The sequence below is a fragment of the Triticum aestivum genome, chromosome 3B (assembly GCF_018294505.1).
Source record: "Triticum aestivum cultivar Chinese Spring chromosome 3B, IWGSC CS RefSeq v2.1, whole genome shotgun sequence".
Classification (NCBI taxonomy): Eukaryota; Viridiplantae; Streptophyta; class Magnoliopsida; order Poales; family Poaceae; genus Triticum; species Triticum aestivum.
The window spans coordinates 445954757-445973321 of NC_057801.1; the positions used below are offsets into that span (position 1 = coordinate 445954757).

The following is an 18565-nucleotide window of genomic DNA, read 5'->3' on the forward strand; positions in this document are numbered from 1 at the left end:
CATTCTACAGTGGCGGTTTACCCTTACGATGCTGATTATTACCCTGTATGTTGGTGTTAGCCACAAAATCGGAACTATTGTCCGCTTTACGCTTACTGTTATTCCCATGGCTCGTCTGGTTATGTTGCTGCCCTTTTGCGCCGACATTCTTCTTTCCCTTCTCCGGCTTCTCATCGTCAGACTCGGGATCCTTGGTACTATCAGAATTGGCATACTTAACAAAAGCTGCCATAAGTGTTCCCATGTCATTGCAGTGACGCTTGAGCCGTCCCAACTTCAACTTCAGCGGCTTAAACCGGCAATTGCTCTCTAATGTTATGATTGCTGAATCAGCATTGATGCGGTCCGACAAATGCAGAATTTCCAAAACCCAGCGCACCCAATGAGTTGTTGATTCGTCTTCTCCTTGGACACAAGCGGCCAGATCCACAATTGACATGGGTTGCTTGCACGTGTCCTTGAAGTTTTCTATATACCGGGCCTTTAACTCGGCCCATGAACCGACGGAATTAATGGGCAGACTCTTTAACCAAGTGCGAGTCGTTCCATCCAACATCATGGTAAAATACTTCGCACACCCGCTTCATCCACATCCAGCATCTCCATTGTCATCTCATAACTCTCAACCCATGACTCGGGGGGGGGGGGTAAATCGGTGGTGTAATTAGGCACCGTACGCGGGCCCTTGAAATCTTTGGGTAACCGCACATTACGTAGAGCCGGGGTGAGACACGGCACCCCCCAAGAGCTAAAAGCAAGTCCTCGTTCCACTGACGTCATTGGTCGAACCGGAGTAGGCTGATGGTTCGTGTACCGCGCTGCTAACTGCGCCGCTAACTCTGCCTCCCGACGCGCTCTACCATTATCCACCACATCCCGAGCATTTGCACCACCGCGTGCTGGATTAGGCCCTCGAGGGGCGTCACGGTTCTGCGCACTACTTGACACAGCTGGTTCATCGATGTGCCTGTTGTAACTCTTGCTCGGGCGAGGAGTTGAATGGATTCTGTCTCGGCTATATGAATAGGCCTACTGTTGTACCATAGCGGTTTGAAGGAGATCCCTGGCCCGCCGCGTCTCAACCGCCGCTGGAGACTCGCCCTGCATTGGAATAGCTGCCAATCGAGACGTCGCAGCAATCATGTTATCCAAAGGGGTGGAGAAGTGACCCAGCGGGGTCGGCATGTACTACGGCGGGTTATCTGTTCGTCGAGGCGGGTCCGTCACCCGTGGTTGATCTGGCCCTCCTGTCACAGGTGCTTCAGTTCGGTTTACTGCTGCCGGATTACTGGGTCCTGCTCCTGGCGTGTTGAAGAGATTCATTGCTTCATAAACCAGCGACAGACAAGACCGATGCCTCCTCCTCAGCACGTCGTTCGAAGTGTTCTGATACAGCATGAGCCGGTAATTCTCTGCCTGAATCCGCTGTGACTGGGCATCTAAAGTGGCCTGCTCATTAGCCATCCTGGTTTCCTCAGCCGCCAAGTCCTCCTTGGCCCGAGTTATCTAATCCCGCAACTTTGTGACCTCTGCATTATGCCGATCTTGAGTCTCCGGGGTAACTGCCATGGTCAACAATATCGTCCAGGCGTCCAATAAACCGGACAGAACTTGAGTTGGCTGGCGCGCGGGGCCTCCTGCCCCGGCTGCCGATCCAGAAGTCATCGCTGCTGTAGTTGAAGATTGCAATGTAGGCTGTGTACCGGCCATGAAGATCGCAACCCGGTTTGGCGGTTCAAGGGGGTCCGGAATACTGTCGCCATCGGAATAGCCCCCGAACCGGCCATCTTGTAGCTAGTACAGCGACTCGGTCTCGTCGGTGGATGATTTGCCATCAGAGTAAACGACCGTCTCACCATCGGACACCGGTTCAGATTCTGCACCATGGATGAACCCCACGAATGCACGCTTCATGGCAGGCTGAACCCGGGCAGGGCTTGCACGCTGTGCTGTCTCGACGAGGTCGGTGCAGATGTCCGGCTCAGGGCCCGGTTCACCGATCTTGCCAATGAAGACGTCAATTTCGCCAAAGGGGACCCGGTACCCGTACTCGATTGAGCCGGCCTCGAGGCCCCAGCCTGCGTCGTCGATGTAGAGTTTGCCGCGATGACTCTTGGTCATCCGGCCCACTGCTTATCCCTTGAGTCCTTCAAAGTTTCCCTTCAAGAACTCGAAACCATCGTGCGATAGCCCCACGGTGGGCGCCAACTATCATGGAATTAACACGTCAGATGTCCTAGTGAGAGGACTTAGTCGTGGAGCCATCGCAACGAGATTAGCTTAAAGGGGTTAAACCGGGCAAAGGACACGGGGAGTTTATACTGGTTCGGCCCCTTGCGGTGAAGGTAAAAGCCTACGATCCAGTTGTGGTGGAATTGATGGGGTCTCGATGAGCAGGGAGCGAATCCGCTTTACCTATCTCTCAAGTTGTTGTTTCTTGTCCCTGAACCGCCATCGGGTCGTCCCTTTATATACACAGGTTGATGCCCGGTGGTTTACAGAATATCGAGGCCAATTCATACATGTGCCCGGCTCGGTTTCTACCTTTCCCTATCTTACAACACAAGTTACATATCTCATGGCAGTTTATGTCTATGGGCCCTAATCCGCCCTTAGGCTCTAGGCCTCTAAGTATCTATAGTAAAGCGCCATACTCCTTGTCTTCATGGGCTTCAATACGGATGAGCATAACCTAGCCCCTCCTGGGCGGTTCATACTCAGTAGTTATATCCCCAACAATATGGTTGGATAACACTGATGGTACTGAAGAAGTTTAGCTGTGCATTGCTCTTGGCTGTACCTTTTGCCTGTATTGCTGTACTTACATTTATAGCTACTTGGTTATGTAGCATCACTCTTCATCTTATCTTAAATATTCTCCATTTTTTCCTATATTATCACATCTATATTTACTCTTAACAAAATGTAGAATAAAGGCAATGCTTATGAAGAAGATTCTGTGGTAAACTTTTTGAATTGCCCCCCCCCATCAGCATGAACAAGGGCTTTATAGAGCCTGTCTTCACCAATAATATAAGTTTGTCCTTCTCAAGACTTCAAACTTTGTTGTGTATATTTGGTTAGGCATGACTGCAACAGCTGTTTATTTTTGGTGTTTGCATCAAATTGCATGTTTAAAGTTTATTATGTAGTTCATAAACAAAAGTTTGTCCTTCTCAATTTAAGTTTTCAGTTGTACAACCAAGTTCCTTCTTCATACCATGTAAATTAAACTATACAGAGCAAGTGATCTTCTTTTGCACTGCATGTATGCTTCTGTTCTTGATCCGTAATCCAGTGGTGTGGTGAACCTACCCACTACAGCACAATGTCATATTCTGCAATGTCTTAACTATGAACAATGTCATATCATTCTACTATTATTTAAACCGTCCATTTATTTGCCAATCTGAAATGAGATAAATTGACAGCACACTAACCATTGACACTTATGAGTTCTTGATCTGTAATCCAGTGGTGTCGTGAAGCTGCCAACTCCTTCACAATGTCATTTTCTGCCATGTCTTGACTTGAACAATACCATATTGTGTTAATGCAATTTTAAACTATGTCACTTTATTCGTCAGTAAGAAATGTGATGAATTGTCAGCGCTGATACTTTTATGTGCAAAACCTGTCATCTGTCTGCTTGGTTATCTTTCAGAGTGAGGAGGATATAAGTGTTAAACAAGCGCAGTGTCGTTAGCTTGCTCAGCTGCTTGCGCTGCAGCTCCCCAGCAGGGCTAACCTTTCTTGAACTCTATTGAAGTGCTGTCGGTTTTGTATATTATTTTGTCGACGTGTTTATTTGCACTGGTGGCGATCTTTGATGCCTAGTGTATGTAATTTGTTGTCTGCTTGTGCTTTATTATCATAGTGGCGAACTTTGATGCCCGGTGGATGTAATATGCCATAATTTCTTTATTGCATAGTCTAGGTTTTTTCTTATTCGCGATGCTGCAGTTATTTTATTGTATATATATCATGTCTTCGCAGTAAACCAGCCAAACCGTAAAATTACGGTACATAATTGGGTCGTCATGCAATCACGATGTATGATCCGCATCATGGGCCCCATCATCTTGGTCTGTTAAAAGGCCTAAATGTAAACTGACCCACTAGTAGATTCGGGCCTTTAATAGGCCGAGTAAACCGTCGGCCCTCTTTTCACAAGAAAACTCAATAGGCTTTTAGGAGGCTGAGAAGTAGGTTGGGCCTGAAACGTGTCGAACAGCTCATGGGCCGGCAGCAGACCGAAATGGACCCCGACCCATGATTGTGCCAATCAAATCACGGGCTTTTAACAGGCCAAAATTGTCACGTTCCTTATTTGGCCCAATCAGATTATCGGCTGCGAGCAGGCCGGATGCAAACCAGGCCATAGTTAGGCCCAACTATATGACGGGCTTTTAACAGGCCGAAATTAATATAGGGCCGAAATGTTAAACGAGCCCTTAACGGGCCGAAACTAATATCAGGCCGAATTAATAAATGGGCCTTTAGCAAGTGGGCCCAAAAGCATAGCGTCCAGTTGACGGGCCGAATCTGATATGGGTCATAATTTAGCCCAAAGCCTCTTAAAGGGCTGGACCTGATCTGGGCCGTAATTTGGCCCAGAACTTGGGAGGCTTTTAACGGGCCAGATCTCATATGGGCCATTATTAGGCCCGGAACGTGGCAGGCCATTAATGGACCGGATCAAATATGGCCGGCATTTGGCCCAAAACATGGCAGCCAGTTAATGGGTCGGCCTACTAGGGTCCTCAAAATCTCGTGGGCCTACAGCTGGGCCGACCCATTAATGTCAGCGAAATCTCGTGGGCCTTTAGCTGGGCCGACCCATTATGGTCCGCAAAAATCTTGTGGGCCTTTACCTGGGAAGGCCCATTATGGCCCACAAAAATCTTGTGGGCCTTTACCTGGGCTGGCCCATTATGGCCCGCAAAATCTTGTGGGCCTTTAGCTGGGCCAGCCCATTATGGTCCACAAAATCTCGTGGGCCTTTAGCTGGGCCGACCCATTATGGTCCGCAAAATCTTGTGGGCCTTTAGTTGGGCCGGCCCATTTAAACTTTATGGGTCGGTCCACGTGTCAACATATCATAGGCGCATCTCTCCCATTGGATGAGTGACACTTGCGCCAACGCGGAGCTGCCAACGCGGTCCACAAAATCCCCATTGGTCCGGGCTATTAACGGGTTATCGGATCCAAAACCGGACCCGATAGCTTAACGTGCTCCGTTACGGTGGATGCCATGTGTCAGTCACCCTTGACGAAAGGACTTCTATGACGCGCGATTTATTGTCATGGAAGTGGACACTTCCATGATGATAATTTTGGTAATGTCATGGAACACTTCTACGACAGCACAGGTATGACTATCTTGATTCTGTCATAAAATCATCATGGATGTACATGCATGACAAAAAGCGTGACCTACTGTGACAAACACGTATCATCACGGAAGTGTATTTTTTTGTAGTGTGATTATGATATGATTGATGTTAGTTGAATGGTTTAATATGATATGATGATTATATGTTGATAACAAAATGTTGTTGTTTCGGGAGGCCCCCCATTGGTCCAGCGACTGGCACTAATTACACTAAGCTTGACCCGGCATTTGATAACATTCGTCGCGCTAGTTACATCGAGAATGGAGTGGTAAATAACAATGATCAACGTCTTGCATCAAAATTTTGCCTTCCCAAAAGTTTGTTACTAACTATTTTGGTGTGCACATTGACAGATGCTTCCGCCATTACGTATGAGGGGCCACACCAAGGTCTTTGAGATGAAGTACGACAACCTCTACGAGCCGTATTACAGGAGAGTCGGGCTATTGGGTTTCGTGCTCCAGTTCAAGCGTACGCTGCCGACGCTTGTCCACACGACTCTCATAGCATTGGTGGACTGTTGGCGGCCTGAGACGCACTCTTTCCAGCTCCCATGTGGTGAGAGATGGTGACGCTCAAGGACTTCGCCATGATCACGGCCTTACCGATCAAGGGCCATGCTCTCATTGGGCGTGTGGATAGGAAGAACTGGTAGGACAGGGTTACCACCCTCATCGGCGACTGCCCTGCCATCAAGAGTAACCGAACGTCCGGTCTACCACTGCCCTGGCTCCTAACCCACCGGGTCGAATGCCCGCAAGATGGGAATCCGAGGACTGTGGAGCAGTATGCGAGGGCCTACCTGTGGTTTCTTCTCATAGAGGTGGTCTTCCCAGACTGCTCGGGGGACAAAGCCCTATGGATGTACCTGGACTTCCTGGCCGATTGGAATGCAAGGTATAGCTAGGGGTACGCCGACCTCGCGTACCTCTACCATTCGGTAAGACATCATATATCTCATGTATGTGTGTGATGCTTTAAATTGTGTCATCTGATCATCAATTGTTGTTTGTAGCTGGAAGATGCAACACAAAGGAGCGAGAAAATGTCTGGGATGTGTGGGTGTGTCTGGGGCCTCTCGATTTGGAGTTGGGAGCGGCTGCCAATTGGTCGTCCTGAGGAACTACAATGGACAAAGTGGATGGAGTATGGCGAAGATGGCGACACTGCTCGATGCCCTACCGTCGCGTACTCTTGGGACGCGGTTAAAGTCTTCTCGGGCAAGGGCAGTGCATTGTACAAGGCCTTTACCAACGCGTTGGACAACCTGACATCTTTTCAGGTATACCAACGAGCGAGCTAGTTTTTAATGTAGCCACTTTCACTGTTTCTAAAATGTCTTTCTATAGGTTAACTAGTGGCCGTACCACGATAGAGCTTGGGGGTTCGAGTTGAACGAGATGTGCGATCGGGAGTGCCTTCTCTTCCGGTGCATTGTCCCGTTGATATGTGTGTACGCCATCGAATGGCACCTACCACAGCGCGTGGCCACGCAATTTGGCATATTGCAACACACACCGCCAGCACGCCCCCACGACACTGGCGGTTGCGACCTTCACAGGTATGGGCTGCCATCTCTTTTTACCGTGTTTTCGTTAAGTTTGACATTCTTATGGTCTTTTGTGTTTTCTCGTTTGTTATGCCCTGTGCAGGAAGAGCAGGCAGTATTCTCAGTCGATAGTGGATTGGGCAGAAGAGCACAAATCTTTTGTGAGAATGTGGGATGAGAGGACGTTCCGTAAAGACCAGGTGAGGTCAGGCATTTGCTGGAATGTTTATGAGAGGCACATGGATTGGTATGACGATGGCATCAAGTTTTGTCTAAGTCTGAGACGGTGGACAGGCGCGGACATGTCATCACTGCAGGAGCCGGAGGACTCCGAGGATGAAGCATACAAGAGAAACCTCGGAGATATGCAAGGTGATTTCAGGGAGTATGCACCCCTGATGAACATAGTGGTAAGTTTTGTTGAAATGCATTTGAGCCGGCAGTTGGATGATGCTGACATGGTCATTCTCGCTAACTTATTAATGATCCTTGGATTTGCAGGCCGTAGACCTGAACAGAAACATTTTTGATGGCTCTAATGCGCTAAGTTCTGACCCCGGAACCGTGGAGGCTGACAACAAGCTGAGGGAAGCAATGAAGGTAACTTTAAGCCTCATAGCATTCTATTCGAGCAATCACAAATTTGATCCATGCCATGTTCTTACTTATTTGCAACCCTGAACCTGATCCAAGCCATTCTCTTCTATATTTGTTTTTGCAGAAGATCATGAACCGTTGCCGCAGGCTAGCGGGCATGCTTGGGTGCGCTGCCTCGGTTGACGTGCATGTTCCTTCCCCTGGTGGGTCGACACATGCCCTAGCTTCATCAAGCCACGCTGGTGGAGGTTCCTCGAGCCATGCCGCCTCGTCGTCCCGCCTTGTTGACGAGACCGAGGAAGAGGACGAGGAGGAAGAGGGAGAAGAGGAAGGACGTAATGATGGAGGAGGTGATGAGGAGGAGTACGACGACGATGACGGACCTCCACCGACTCAACCAACCCAGGTGAAGAGGATATCTCATCCGCACCAGGATGTTTTGAGCCCATCGCTGTTTTAGAAACCGGTTCCTCATCATCACCCGAAGAAGCCGGACGAGCGCCCGCTCGAAGAGAAACGAGGAGCGTGCTGCCAAGAGGGGGAGGGGGAGGAACTAGTGTTGTTGAACTTGCTGAGTTAAAGTAGTTGTGTCATGTTGAACTACTCGGTGTTGTGTTATTGCTACCTATTTTACTAGTTGAACCTATTTGATATGTTGAACTTATTGGATATATCGATTTGCTATCTATAATGTGTGAGGTCATCATATTTTCATGTGCAAACACTATTTGTTGTTGTGTGTTTATCGGTCAGTGTCATATTTCTAATTCAAATGGTCAAGTTATTGTAAAAAATAAGTGAGAGAGGAGCCTACCGCCATGCAACATGGCAGTAGGTATTCACAGCTTACCGCCGGGTACCCTTGCAGTAGCCTGAAAACCTACCGCATGAAACCCCCATTTTCAGTCACAGAACTTGGTCGCGCCTGACACACCCTACCGCCATTGGATGTGGCGGTAGGGTGTGAAACCCTATCGTAGAAATAGTCCCGCTTTCTTTCACAGAACTCTGTCGAGCATGCAGGCGCGCCACACCCTACCTCCCCTCCCCCCTCGCAGCGGTAGCTTTAGCCACCCTACTGCCGTCTTTCACGACGGTATGGCAGTTAGGACACGTCAGCCCAGTGACGACTGGTTGACAGGGGCTGCCGTCAACCTACCGCCGGTGGCCACGACGGTAGCCTGCTTAATCCTACCGCCACGGGCCCTAGCGGTAGAAAAATGGTTAGTTCACATTATTTTTTGCAATCAGGGTCAGATCCGACTAAACTTGACCAAAAGGACCGCCACTACCTCCCTTCGGCCCTCTCAACCCTTCGCCACCCAATGACCTCAGCAGTAGGCTAGCACGGTGAAGTTGGCCCGGTGAGAAAGCTTGGGGTCAAAGGACGACGGGGAACATTAAGATCCAAATTGCCATTGCTAATTATGTCATCCTGAGGCTGGATAAAGCGATGGAGTCGAGGGCCCTGTCTTGGTTGGAGAGGTGGTTGAGGAGAACTTTAAAACACTCTTTGCTAGGGCTGGCCTCCCTACAACATACGATTGAGAGGCAAAGATAGAGGCTCAAATGGATTAAAGAAGGAGATGTGAATACAAAGCTTTTTCAAGCGGTGGCTAACGGAAGGAGGAGCAAGAACTTTATACCTCATATTAGACATAACGGTGAGCTGATCACGGATCAAGTTAGGAAGGAGGAGATCTTCTCGGAGGTGTATGAGCGGCTGCTTGGGCAGGCAAACGCAAGGGAGGCGAAAGTGGACTTAGACTTTCTTGGATTGGAAGGAACCGACCTGTCGGAGCTTGATGGGATGTTTACTGAAGAGGAGGTTTGGAATACGATCAAGAGATGCCGCCGGATCGGGCCCCGGGCCCGGATGGTTTCATCACGGCATTCTATCAGAAAGCCTGGCATATCATTAAGAGGGATGTGATGGCAGTCCTCATGAAGTTATATGTGGGAGATGGCCGGGGTTTTGGTAAATTAAACCGAGCACACATCGTGCTTATTCCAAAGAAACCCGAGGCGGAGGAGGTGGGAGATTTTAGGCCTATTAACCTCACCCACAGCGCAGCCAAGTTGTTCGCCAAGATGCTTGACAATCATGCGAGGAAAAGGATGAAGGAGATCGTTGAATCGAACCAGTCGGCGTTCATTTGTGGGAGGCACCTCCACGATAACTTCCTCTTGGTCCGGCAAGTCGCTAGGAAAATTCATGCTCGGAAGGATGCGAGAGTGTTCTTGAAGTTGGATATCTCACGAGCTTTCGACTCCCTTGCCTGGCCGTTCTTATTTGAGGTAATGCGTAGGAAGGGTTTTGGTACCAAGTGGTGCCAGTGGATTGCCATCCTCTTAAGGACCGCAAGCACGAAAGTGATCGTGAATGGAGTGCCAGGAAGAAGCTTTGTGCACGTCAAGGGTTTAAGGCAAGGGGATCCAGTTTCGCCTCTTCTTTTTGTGATTGCCATGGACGTCCTCTCGAAGATGATGATTCGCGCTGCAAACATGGGTGTCTTGTGTGCCTTCACGGGCATTGCCCCTCACCAAGCGGTGTCAATCTATGCCGACGACGTGGCCTTATTTGTCAAGCCTCGGCTCCTAGATCTCTCACTCGTCCGGTCGGTGCTTACGGTGTTTGGGGAGGCATCGGGTTTGAAGGTGAACTACAACAAATCCTTGGCGATTATGATACACGGGGACAGTGCGGACAGAGATCGAGTCGAGGCGGTGTTGCAATGCCGCATGGGTGCTTTCCCATGCAGATATCTTGGGCTCCAATTGGCCATCAGGACTCTTTCTAGGGCTGAGTGGCAGCCTATGTTGGACCAAGCGAAGAGCTTTGCGCCGGCGTGGCAAAGGGGATTGATTCACCGGCCGGGTCGTCTGGTGCTAGTGAAATCGGTAATTTCGGCTAAACCAATTCATCACTTCATGATTACGGAGGCTCCTGTTTGGGTGTTGGAAGAGATCGAACAATGGATGAGAGGTTTCTTTTGGGCTGGCAAGGAGAAGGCCCATGGTGGGCAATGTCTGATTGCTTGGGATGCGGTTTGCAAACCTACTTATCTGGGTGGCCTAGGCGTTCGGAACCTGCAGCTGCAAGGGCTAGCTCTGAGGGTGAGTTGGGAATGGCTACGCAGAACGGACCCTGAAAGGCCTTGGCAAGGCCTGCCAATGACGGAGGACAGAGATGCCCGCGCAGTGTTTGATACTCTGGTATGCATCTCGATGGGGGAAGGCACTAAGGTTTTGTTTTGGCGAGACCGTTGGATTCATGGTTTCTCTGCGAAGGATATTGCACCATCTATTCTTTTGAAGGTGGATACGAGGACGGTAAACAAGAGAACGGTAGCGGAGGGATTGGAAAATGGGAGGTGGCTGCGGGATTTATCTGGAGATCTCGGCTTTGGTGACCACATGCAGCTCATCCATCTCAATCACGCGATTAGTTTGGTCCAGCGGGACGTCTCGCGACCGGATGCCTTTTCGCGGCCTGCTGATCCGTCGGTTCGTTATACTGCTCGGTCGACATATCAACGTCTTTGTCTCGGTGCAATTGTGGTGCCTTATGCAGCTTGTATTTGGAAGAGTTGGGCTTTGCTTAAGTGCAAAATCTTTGCTTGGTTGGCGGTGCAACACCGTATTTGGACCTCGGATAGGAGAGCGAGGCATGGGTTACAAGATCGTCCTTCTGCATGCTTTACGTGTCTGGAAGAGGAAGATAACGCAGAGCACATACTAGTCCAGTGTGTGTACGCTAGGGAGGTGTGGCATTTCATGTTTGATGCTTTGGGCTTGCAGGCTACCATTCCGGATGTGCAGGACCAACTCTTGGATTGGTGGTTGGCACAACGTGCAAGATGGAGCCGTGACGCCAAGAGGGGCTCTGACACGGTGGTGATTGCGGTGATTTGGGCACTATGGAAGCAGCGTAACGCGAGAGTCTTTAATAAGACTAACCAGCAGCTTAATGCGCCGGATTTGGCGAGGTCTATTACTGGAGAGCTGCGGGAGTGGAAGGTGGTCGGCCTAGGAGGAGGACGTTTCGCTGGGTTTTGTGAGAGAGTAGGCTTGCAGTAGTTTGGGGGTGTGTTGGGGTGTTTGCCTCGGGGGTTTGCCTGTATTCACCCAAGGTCTCTTGTACATTGTTTTCTGCTCTCTTCTATAAAAGTAAGGCACGCTTTTCGCGTGCTCTCAAAAAAAAAAAAAAAGCCCTCGTGGCACTGTGGGCCCGGTCCGCATCCCGAAAATCTCACTCTCATCCGGAAACGGAATCGACCAACCAGAGCACAACGCACCGCGCGCCACGCCCGCCTGCCTCTCGGCTCTCAGCATGGACGCGGCGGAGAGGAGGCTAGCTCGCGTCACGGCTCACCTCCTGCCCTCCTCCCTCCCGCTCGCCTCTGCCCCTCTCCTCGCGCCGTCCCCCGCTGCTGCGTCGTCGTCGCCCGCCGGAGATAGCTACCGGCGCGTACACGGCGATGTCTCGTCGGAGCCTCCTGAGTGGCGCGCGGCAACGGACGAGGATGGAAAGGGATTCGTCGACATCATCTACGAGAAGTCCGTCGGAGAGGGCATCGCCAAGGTCAAACATTTCTCTCCTACCAACACCCCTGTAAAATTTTGGGTTCCAAGTAAACACCGACCGGCGAATCGAAGCTTATTGTCACATTCACACCATTCTAGCACTACATTATTGTATTTAATGATTTGACTTATTGCATTTCTTGTTCAAGATCACAATCAACCGTCCTGATAGGAGAAACGCATTCAGACCACTGACTGTCAAAGAGCTGATGCGTGCCTTCAACGATGCTAGAGATGATGGTTCGATCGGAGTTGTCATATTGACAGGGAAGGTAAGGCTTGCCCCTTCTTCTAGAGGAACAACAAAATTTTATCGTTTTATAGTTCTGGTCATGGTGTGTTGTATATGTACGAATCGATGTGGACTGAATCTTATATTGATCTTTTTGCTGCACAGGGATCCAAGGCATTCTGTAGCGGTGGCGACCAAGCCTTGAGGGATTCTGATGGGTATGTTGACTTTGATAGCTTTGGCCGGCTCAACGTTCTAGACCTCCAGGTCAGATATGCATTCCTCTGACATTTTGCACACAGTGACCTACTTGCTTACAGTACAGACGAATTGTTATGCTATGGCCTATTGGTGTTAGTGTTGTAGTACTGTTCAGCGTCATTTCTTATCAAATGATTTTAAATTCTGAGCACATCAGCTAAATTTTTTCCAGGTACAAATTAGGCGCCTTCCAAAGCCAGTTATAGCAATGGTATGAGCATTGGCTTCGCTATTATTTCATAATCGGTTTTCTTTTATCATCCAACATATTTGTCATGTCGGGTATGCTATCAGGTTGTTGGTTATGCAGTTGGTGGTGGACATGTTCTGCACATGGTGTGTGATCTAACAATTGCAGCTGACAACGCGATATTTGGGCAGACTGGTCCAAAGGTGTTTCTCTGTCCTAGCTTGCTTCTTGCTTCCTAGTATGCAAATTAAAATTGTAGATTTTACATATTATATTATATTGTTGCCAGTTTTAAATCCTGCATGAAGGAGCAGTCTCCTTTTGAAGTTCTCCGCACAATCTTAGCATGTACAACGATTTTTTATGCACCCCTGATACCATCGGTGGACTTCTAGTGAGTTCTGACAAAACATAACCAACGTCAATTTCCGGTAAAAAAAACACCAACGTCAAGACTGACAACTTTGTCTTCACAATAGCATATTTGGATAAAAATCAGTAATCCAGCCTTTTGTAATCTTACTCTGAGTTCAACTAAAACTGCACCGTACATGCAGAAGTTTATTCTTGAATTGCTCGGGGAAGTCAAAGCTATTGAATGTGGTTACCGTTTACTTATGAACCTGGTTGTATAATAAATGAATAGATAAATTATTTTGCTTCACTGAAGCCCCGTTTAATGATTTATAATCAGATTTTAATTTGTGATATATGTAGAATGACTTGGTGTGCCACTCTAACAGGTGTTATGCACGCATTTTTCTACGGCTTCCTCTATTCAAATTTGATTATATTTCCTTTTGTCCTGAAGGTGTATTACTTTAATAGGGAACATTAAAATTTAAGAAATACGTGCTCACAGGTTAACATAAGTATAACATATTGATTTCAGATTCTTCTTCTTTTTTCCTGTTCCTTTTTTTTCTATAAACACTACCAGTTTAAAGTTTACAGGCAGCCTACTTTACATTTTTCCTCTGTGATTTGCATGACAGGTTGGAAGCTTTGATGCTGGCTATGGCTCTTCCATCATGTCTCGATTGGTAAGCTACCATACTAATCTGTTTGCTTCATGTTTGACTGGTGATCAATTGAGATGCACATTCTCTTTGTTCTTGTTAAGAACATACAGCAATTATGCCCCACGCTAGAGCTGCCAAGTGGGGAGTGAACTCTACGTCAAGCACGACCATTACTACCGTGGAACAATTTTGGTCACTTTTAGAAAATAGCAGCAGTGCTTTCTATCTCATTTTATCTCTTGTGGACAGGTTGGACCAAAGAAAGCCCGCGAGATGTGGTTTCTGTCACGGTTCTATGCCGCTGAAGAAGCAGAGAGAATGGGACTCGTCAATGTAGTCGTACCAGTGAGTGCCTGAATTATTGATTACCGAAAATAAAACTACTTATTAGGCAGTTGTCTGCTATTTTCATCTAGGATGCAGGTTGCAATATGCTCCAGCTAAGGTGCTTCAACCATGTACTGTTATATCCTTTGCATATGCAGCTTGCTGATTTGGAACACGAAACTGTGAAATGGTGCCGACAAATCTTAAGGAACAGTCCCACAGCCATTCGGGTGTTGAAATCTGCACTCAATGCAGCTGATGATGGTCATGCTGGTCTTCAGGTATTAATTTGTGGATTGTCAAAAAGTCAAACGAATCATGGTCTTGTTCAACTGGTGGTGGGATGTTCCTGTATGTCACATACACACATACTATGTCCTTGTACCTAATAATGTAACGGGACTTGTGCCACAGGAGCTCGGCGGGAATGCGACATTGATATTCTACGGTACTGAAGAGGCCAAAGAAGGAAAAAATGCGTACATGGAACGACGACGCCCTGATTTCTCAAAGTTCACCCGGAAACCATGACTTCCATTTGATGGTTTCATCATCTTGTAGTAAATGTTATTGGATCTCTTCCCCTCCTCGATTTGCAGGAACAACCCACACATTTGCCATCTCCCATGGATAGTGTGGACGTTGTTATCTACAAAGTGCCAAAATTTTGTTGACAATCTGTTGCTGGAAATGCAGGTTGTGTACACGAAAGAAAATGTCATATTTGTGAATATCATTGCAATGTAATATATACTTACTATTGAAGTATATGTGGAATGCCCAATGTTCTCCATCAGTTTGGATTTTTGGATGAATCGTTGGTGCATGAAACTTTACATGGTATTGACTACTGCGTTTGCTCACCCCTATTCACAAACGTGGATGCGAGAGTGCCAGCATTTGAGGCAAGAGTGCCTGCGTGTGTGTGTGTGGGTGGGTGGGTGGGGGGAGGGGTATATGTGGAATGGCCAAGCTTCTCCATTAGTTCGGACTTTCAGGTGAACTGGTTGGTGCATTAAATTTTACACTTACATGTTTGTGCCTAATCAGCCTCAGGATGAGGTTCACATCACCACTGACATAAAATTTAGATGATACCGGAAGTGCTTGCAGTTTAGGCTTAAATTTTTTTTCCCATAAAAGTGAGTTATTCTACTTTGTGCTGCTCACGAAGTTGAATCTTAGTCCACCAAATTGTTTGGCTACGAGTGAGGTCGGTTTCCTATTAGGTACATGGGGATTCCGATCCATTATTGGAAGCTTTGTCATGCGGACTTTTTTAGAACGAAGACGCACGATGCGTCCGGCTTTAAATTAATAAAGCCCACCAGCAGGCAACATCCTCAAGGAGTACAAAACAGGAATAACAAACTAAAAGGAAAAAAGGCCGAAGCCAAAAGTACGAAACATGCAACTGGCCGCAGCCTGGGAAGTGAACATAAACTAGTAGGTCGACAAGCAGCCAGACAAATGAAGCGCCAAAATAGCTCCAAAAGCATCAACTTAGGCACGGGCTTCCACCTGGATCATGCGGATCCGCTCCATGGCCTCCAGCATCCGATCTGCATCACGCCGTTTCCCCAACGGAGTCCATGTCTGTAGGAACACATGGCATTTGAAAATAATGTCAGCAGGATGGTTAGGGAACTTGTGTTCGATTGTCATCTTATTGCGGATGGACCAAAGAGACCAGCACAGCGCCCCTACGCAGCGCCACAGCACACGTCCGAAACTACCCCGCTGCGCAAGAAGGATCCTACGAAGGTCCGAAGCTGAATTGGGATTCCAAGTCTGATCGAAAGCTTTACGGACGGCACTCCAGGCAAAGCGGGCCAGATGGCACTTTAAAAAGATGTGGTTGGCATCTTCATGCTGACCACAGAGCGCGCAAGAGCCATCCGAAGGGCCATGTCTAATGGCAATGTTGTTAGAAGAAGGGAGGCGATCGCGAAAAAGTTGCCAAAGGAAAACTTTGATCTTCAAAGGGATGGATGCTTTCCATAACCCCCTAGCTATGTCGAGCGTCGGTCCCTCGGTCAACTTGTTATAAAGGGATTGGACCGAGAACTTCCCTGAGCTCGTGAGGGACCATGAGACCGTACCATTCTCAGGGAGAAGAGAGAAACCCTGCACCTTAGCTAGGAGCCCATCCCAGCTAGCGCGTTCGTGGGTGAGGAGTGGCCTTTTGAAGGAAATGGCAGGGGGGTTGCATCTAAGCGCATCGGCCACCAAAATATCGACGTTAGTGGCCAGTTGATATATGACAAAGTGACTCTGCCAGAGAGGCTCCGTCCCTAGCCAGTGATCGAGCCAGAACCGCGTAGATTCCCCATTCTTAACACTGAACTTGGCCCCTAACGTGAAGGTAGGCTTAACAGCCTGGATTCCATTCCAGAAAGGCGATCCCTTCGCCTTTGAGGTAAGGAAATTTCCATCGGGAAAATATTTGGCACGAAGGATAACAGCCCAAAGCCCTTGATCGTTCTGGGAGAGTTTCCAGATCCACTTGACAAGAAGCGCCACATTCATAAGTTTGGAGTTGAGGATCCCGAGGCCACCGAATTTCTTAGGGCGGCAAAGCGCCGCCCACTTGATTAGGTGGTACTTCTTCTTGCTCCCAGTTCCTTCCCAAAAGAACTTAGACCTGGGGGTGTCGAATTTGGCGTGGACACCGTCGGCCAGCAGGAACATGCCCATAGTAAACAAGGGTAGGGAAGACAGGCTGGAATTAGTCAGAATCAGCCTGGCCGCAGAGGACAAGAACCTGCCGCGCCAGGGACTAACCCGATTTGCCACCTTGCCGTATAAGGATTCCCATTCGAGGATCGAGATGTGTTTGTCCGAAATGGGGAGGCCTAGGTACTTAAATGGGAAACTCCCTAGTTTGCAATTAAGTAAGTTGGCAATGCGGGTGGCTTGGTGATCGTCCATCCCTATGGCAATCACCTCGCTCTTTGCAAAGTTAATCTTCAGGCCAGAAATGATCTCGAAAGCGAGAAGGATGAGCTTGATCGAGGCTACACTATTATCGTCGGGCTCGAAGAGGAGCAAGGTGTCGTCCGCGTATTGGAGGTGGGTGATCCCTCCGGGGCACAAGTGAGGAACAACACCTCGGATGTGGCCAGCGGACTTGGCCTTGTTCACCATGGCCGAGAGGGCATCGGCAACAAAGTTGAAGATTAAAGGCGAGGAGGGGTCTCCTTGTCTGAGCCCACGCTTGTTGCGGAAGAAGTTCCCTACTTCTCCGTTAATCGACATCGCTGTCTGGCCCCCCGAAACCAGATGCATAATGCGGTGGATGAAACCCGACTCGAATCCCTTCCGAGTGAGTACTTCATGAATGAACTCCCAGTTCACTCGGTCGTAAGCTTTCTCGAAATCGAGCTTAAAAAGCACGGCCGGATGGCGTGTGCGCTTAAGCTCGTGGACGATCTCTTGCAAAACCACCGGGCCTTCCAGGATGTTACGGCCTTTGAGGAAACCGGACTGGCTACGGTCGATCACACGTTGAGCAACCAGGGCAAGACGCGTGGTGTAAGCCTTGGAGTAGATCTTGAAAGGGACGTTAATAAGAGTGATAGGCCGGTATTGCTTAATCGAATCGGCCCCCTTCACTTTAGGGATGAGACTGATGACACCGTAGTTAAGGCGCGAGATGTCGACCGTGCCCAACGCAAACCCGTTGATGATGTCGTAAAACAAGTCCTTGAGCGCCGGCCAGAACCGCCTAAAGAAGATCACCAGCCAGCCATCAGGCCCAGGCGCTGTATCGGTCTTCATTGAGCCTAGCGCATCGTCGATCTCCTGAGTGGAGAAGGATAAAGCAAGACCATCGTTATCGGCTTGTGTGACCTGTGATTCTTCCCCCCAGAAGTCCTCACACAGACGCAAAACCTTCCCTTCCGCCGTTCCCAGGAGGGAAAGGAAAAAATCGTATATATGTCTCGAGATATCGGCCTGGCTAACCAAAAACCCCTGGTCCGATTGCAGTCTCAGGATCGAACATTTCCTTTTACGGCCATTGGCGAAGGCGTGGAAGTATCATGTGTTAGCATCCCCCTTGGTGACCCACTTGACGCCGCCCCTACGGCGCCAGTATTCCTCCTCTTCCCTGAGGATGGCCAAGACTTGGTTTTCGAGGGCGTAACGGCAAGCCCACCCAGCCTCCGAAAAGGAACTGGAGTCTGCCTGGATATCGAGAGCTTTAATTTCCTCGATAAGAGCTTCCCTAGCTCGCTTTGCCTCGCTACCATGGTTTGCTCCCCACCCACGAAGGAAGCCACGCAAGGCACCGGCAGCCGCAATCCAAGTGTCTAGGGGGCCCCTGGAGCAGCCACACGCAGTCCTGACAAGCTCCCAGCGAGCGAGGAGCAACGGAATGAAGCCCTCTACCTCAAACCACCC

At 48.8% G+C, this 18565-nt stretch overlaps 1 protein-coding gene across 1 annotated transcript; it reads left to right on the forward strand.

Annotated features, from left to right (window-relative positions):
- The first annotated feature begins 11792 nt into the window (after positions 1 to 11792).
- LOC123070278 (1,4-dihydroxy-2-naphthoyl-CoA synthase, peroxisomal) lies at positions 11793 to 14957 on the forward strand. The gene is made up of 9 exons (XM_044493394.1): positions 11793 to 12127; positions 12279 to 12401; positions 12527 to 12628; positions 12795 to 12833; positions 12917 to 13015; positions 13808 to 13855; positions 14084 to 14179; positions 14320 to 14442; positions 14576 to 14957. Exons 1-9 carry the CDS (start codon positions 11876 to 11878, stop codon positions 14690 to 14692), a joined length of 999 nt encoding a protein of 332 aa, XP_044349329.1. The 5' UTR covers positions 11793 to 11875; the 3' UTR covers positions 14693 to 14957.
- The last annotated feature ends 3608 nt before the right edge of the window (positions 14958 to 18565 follow it).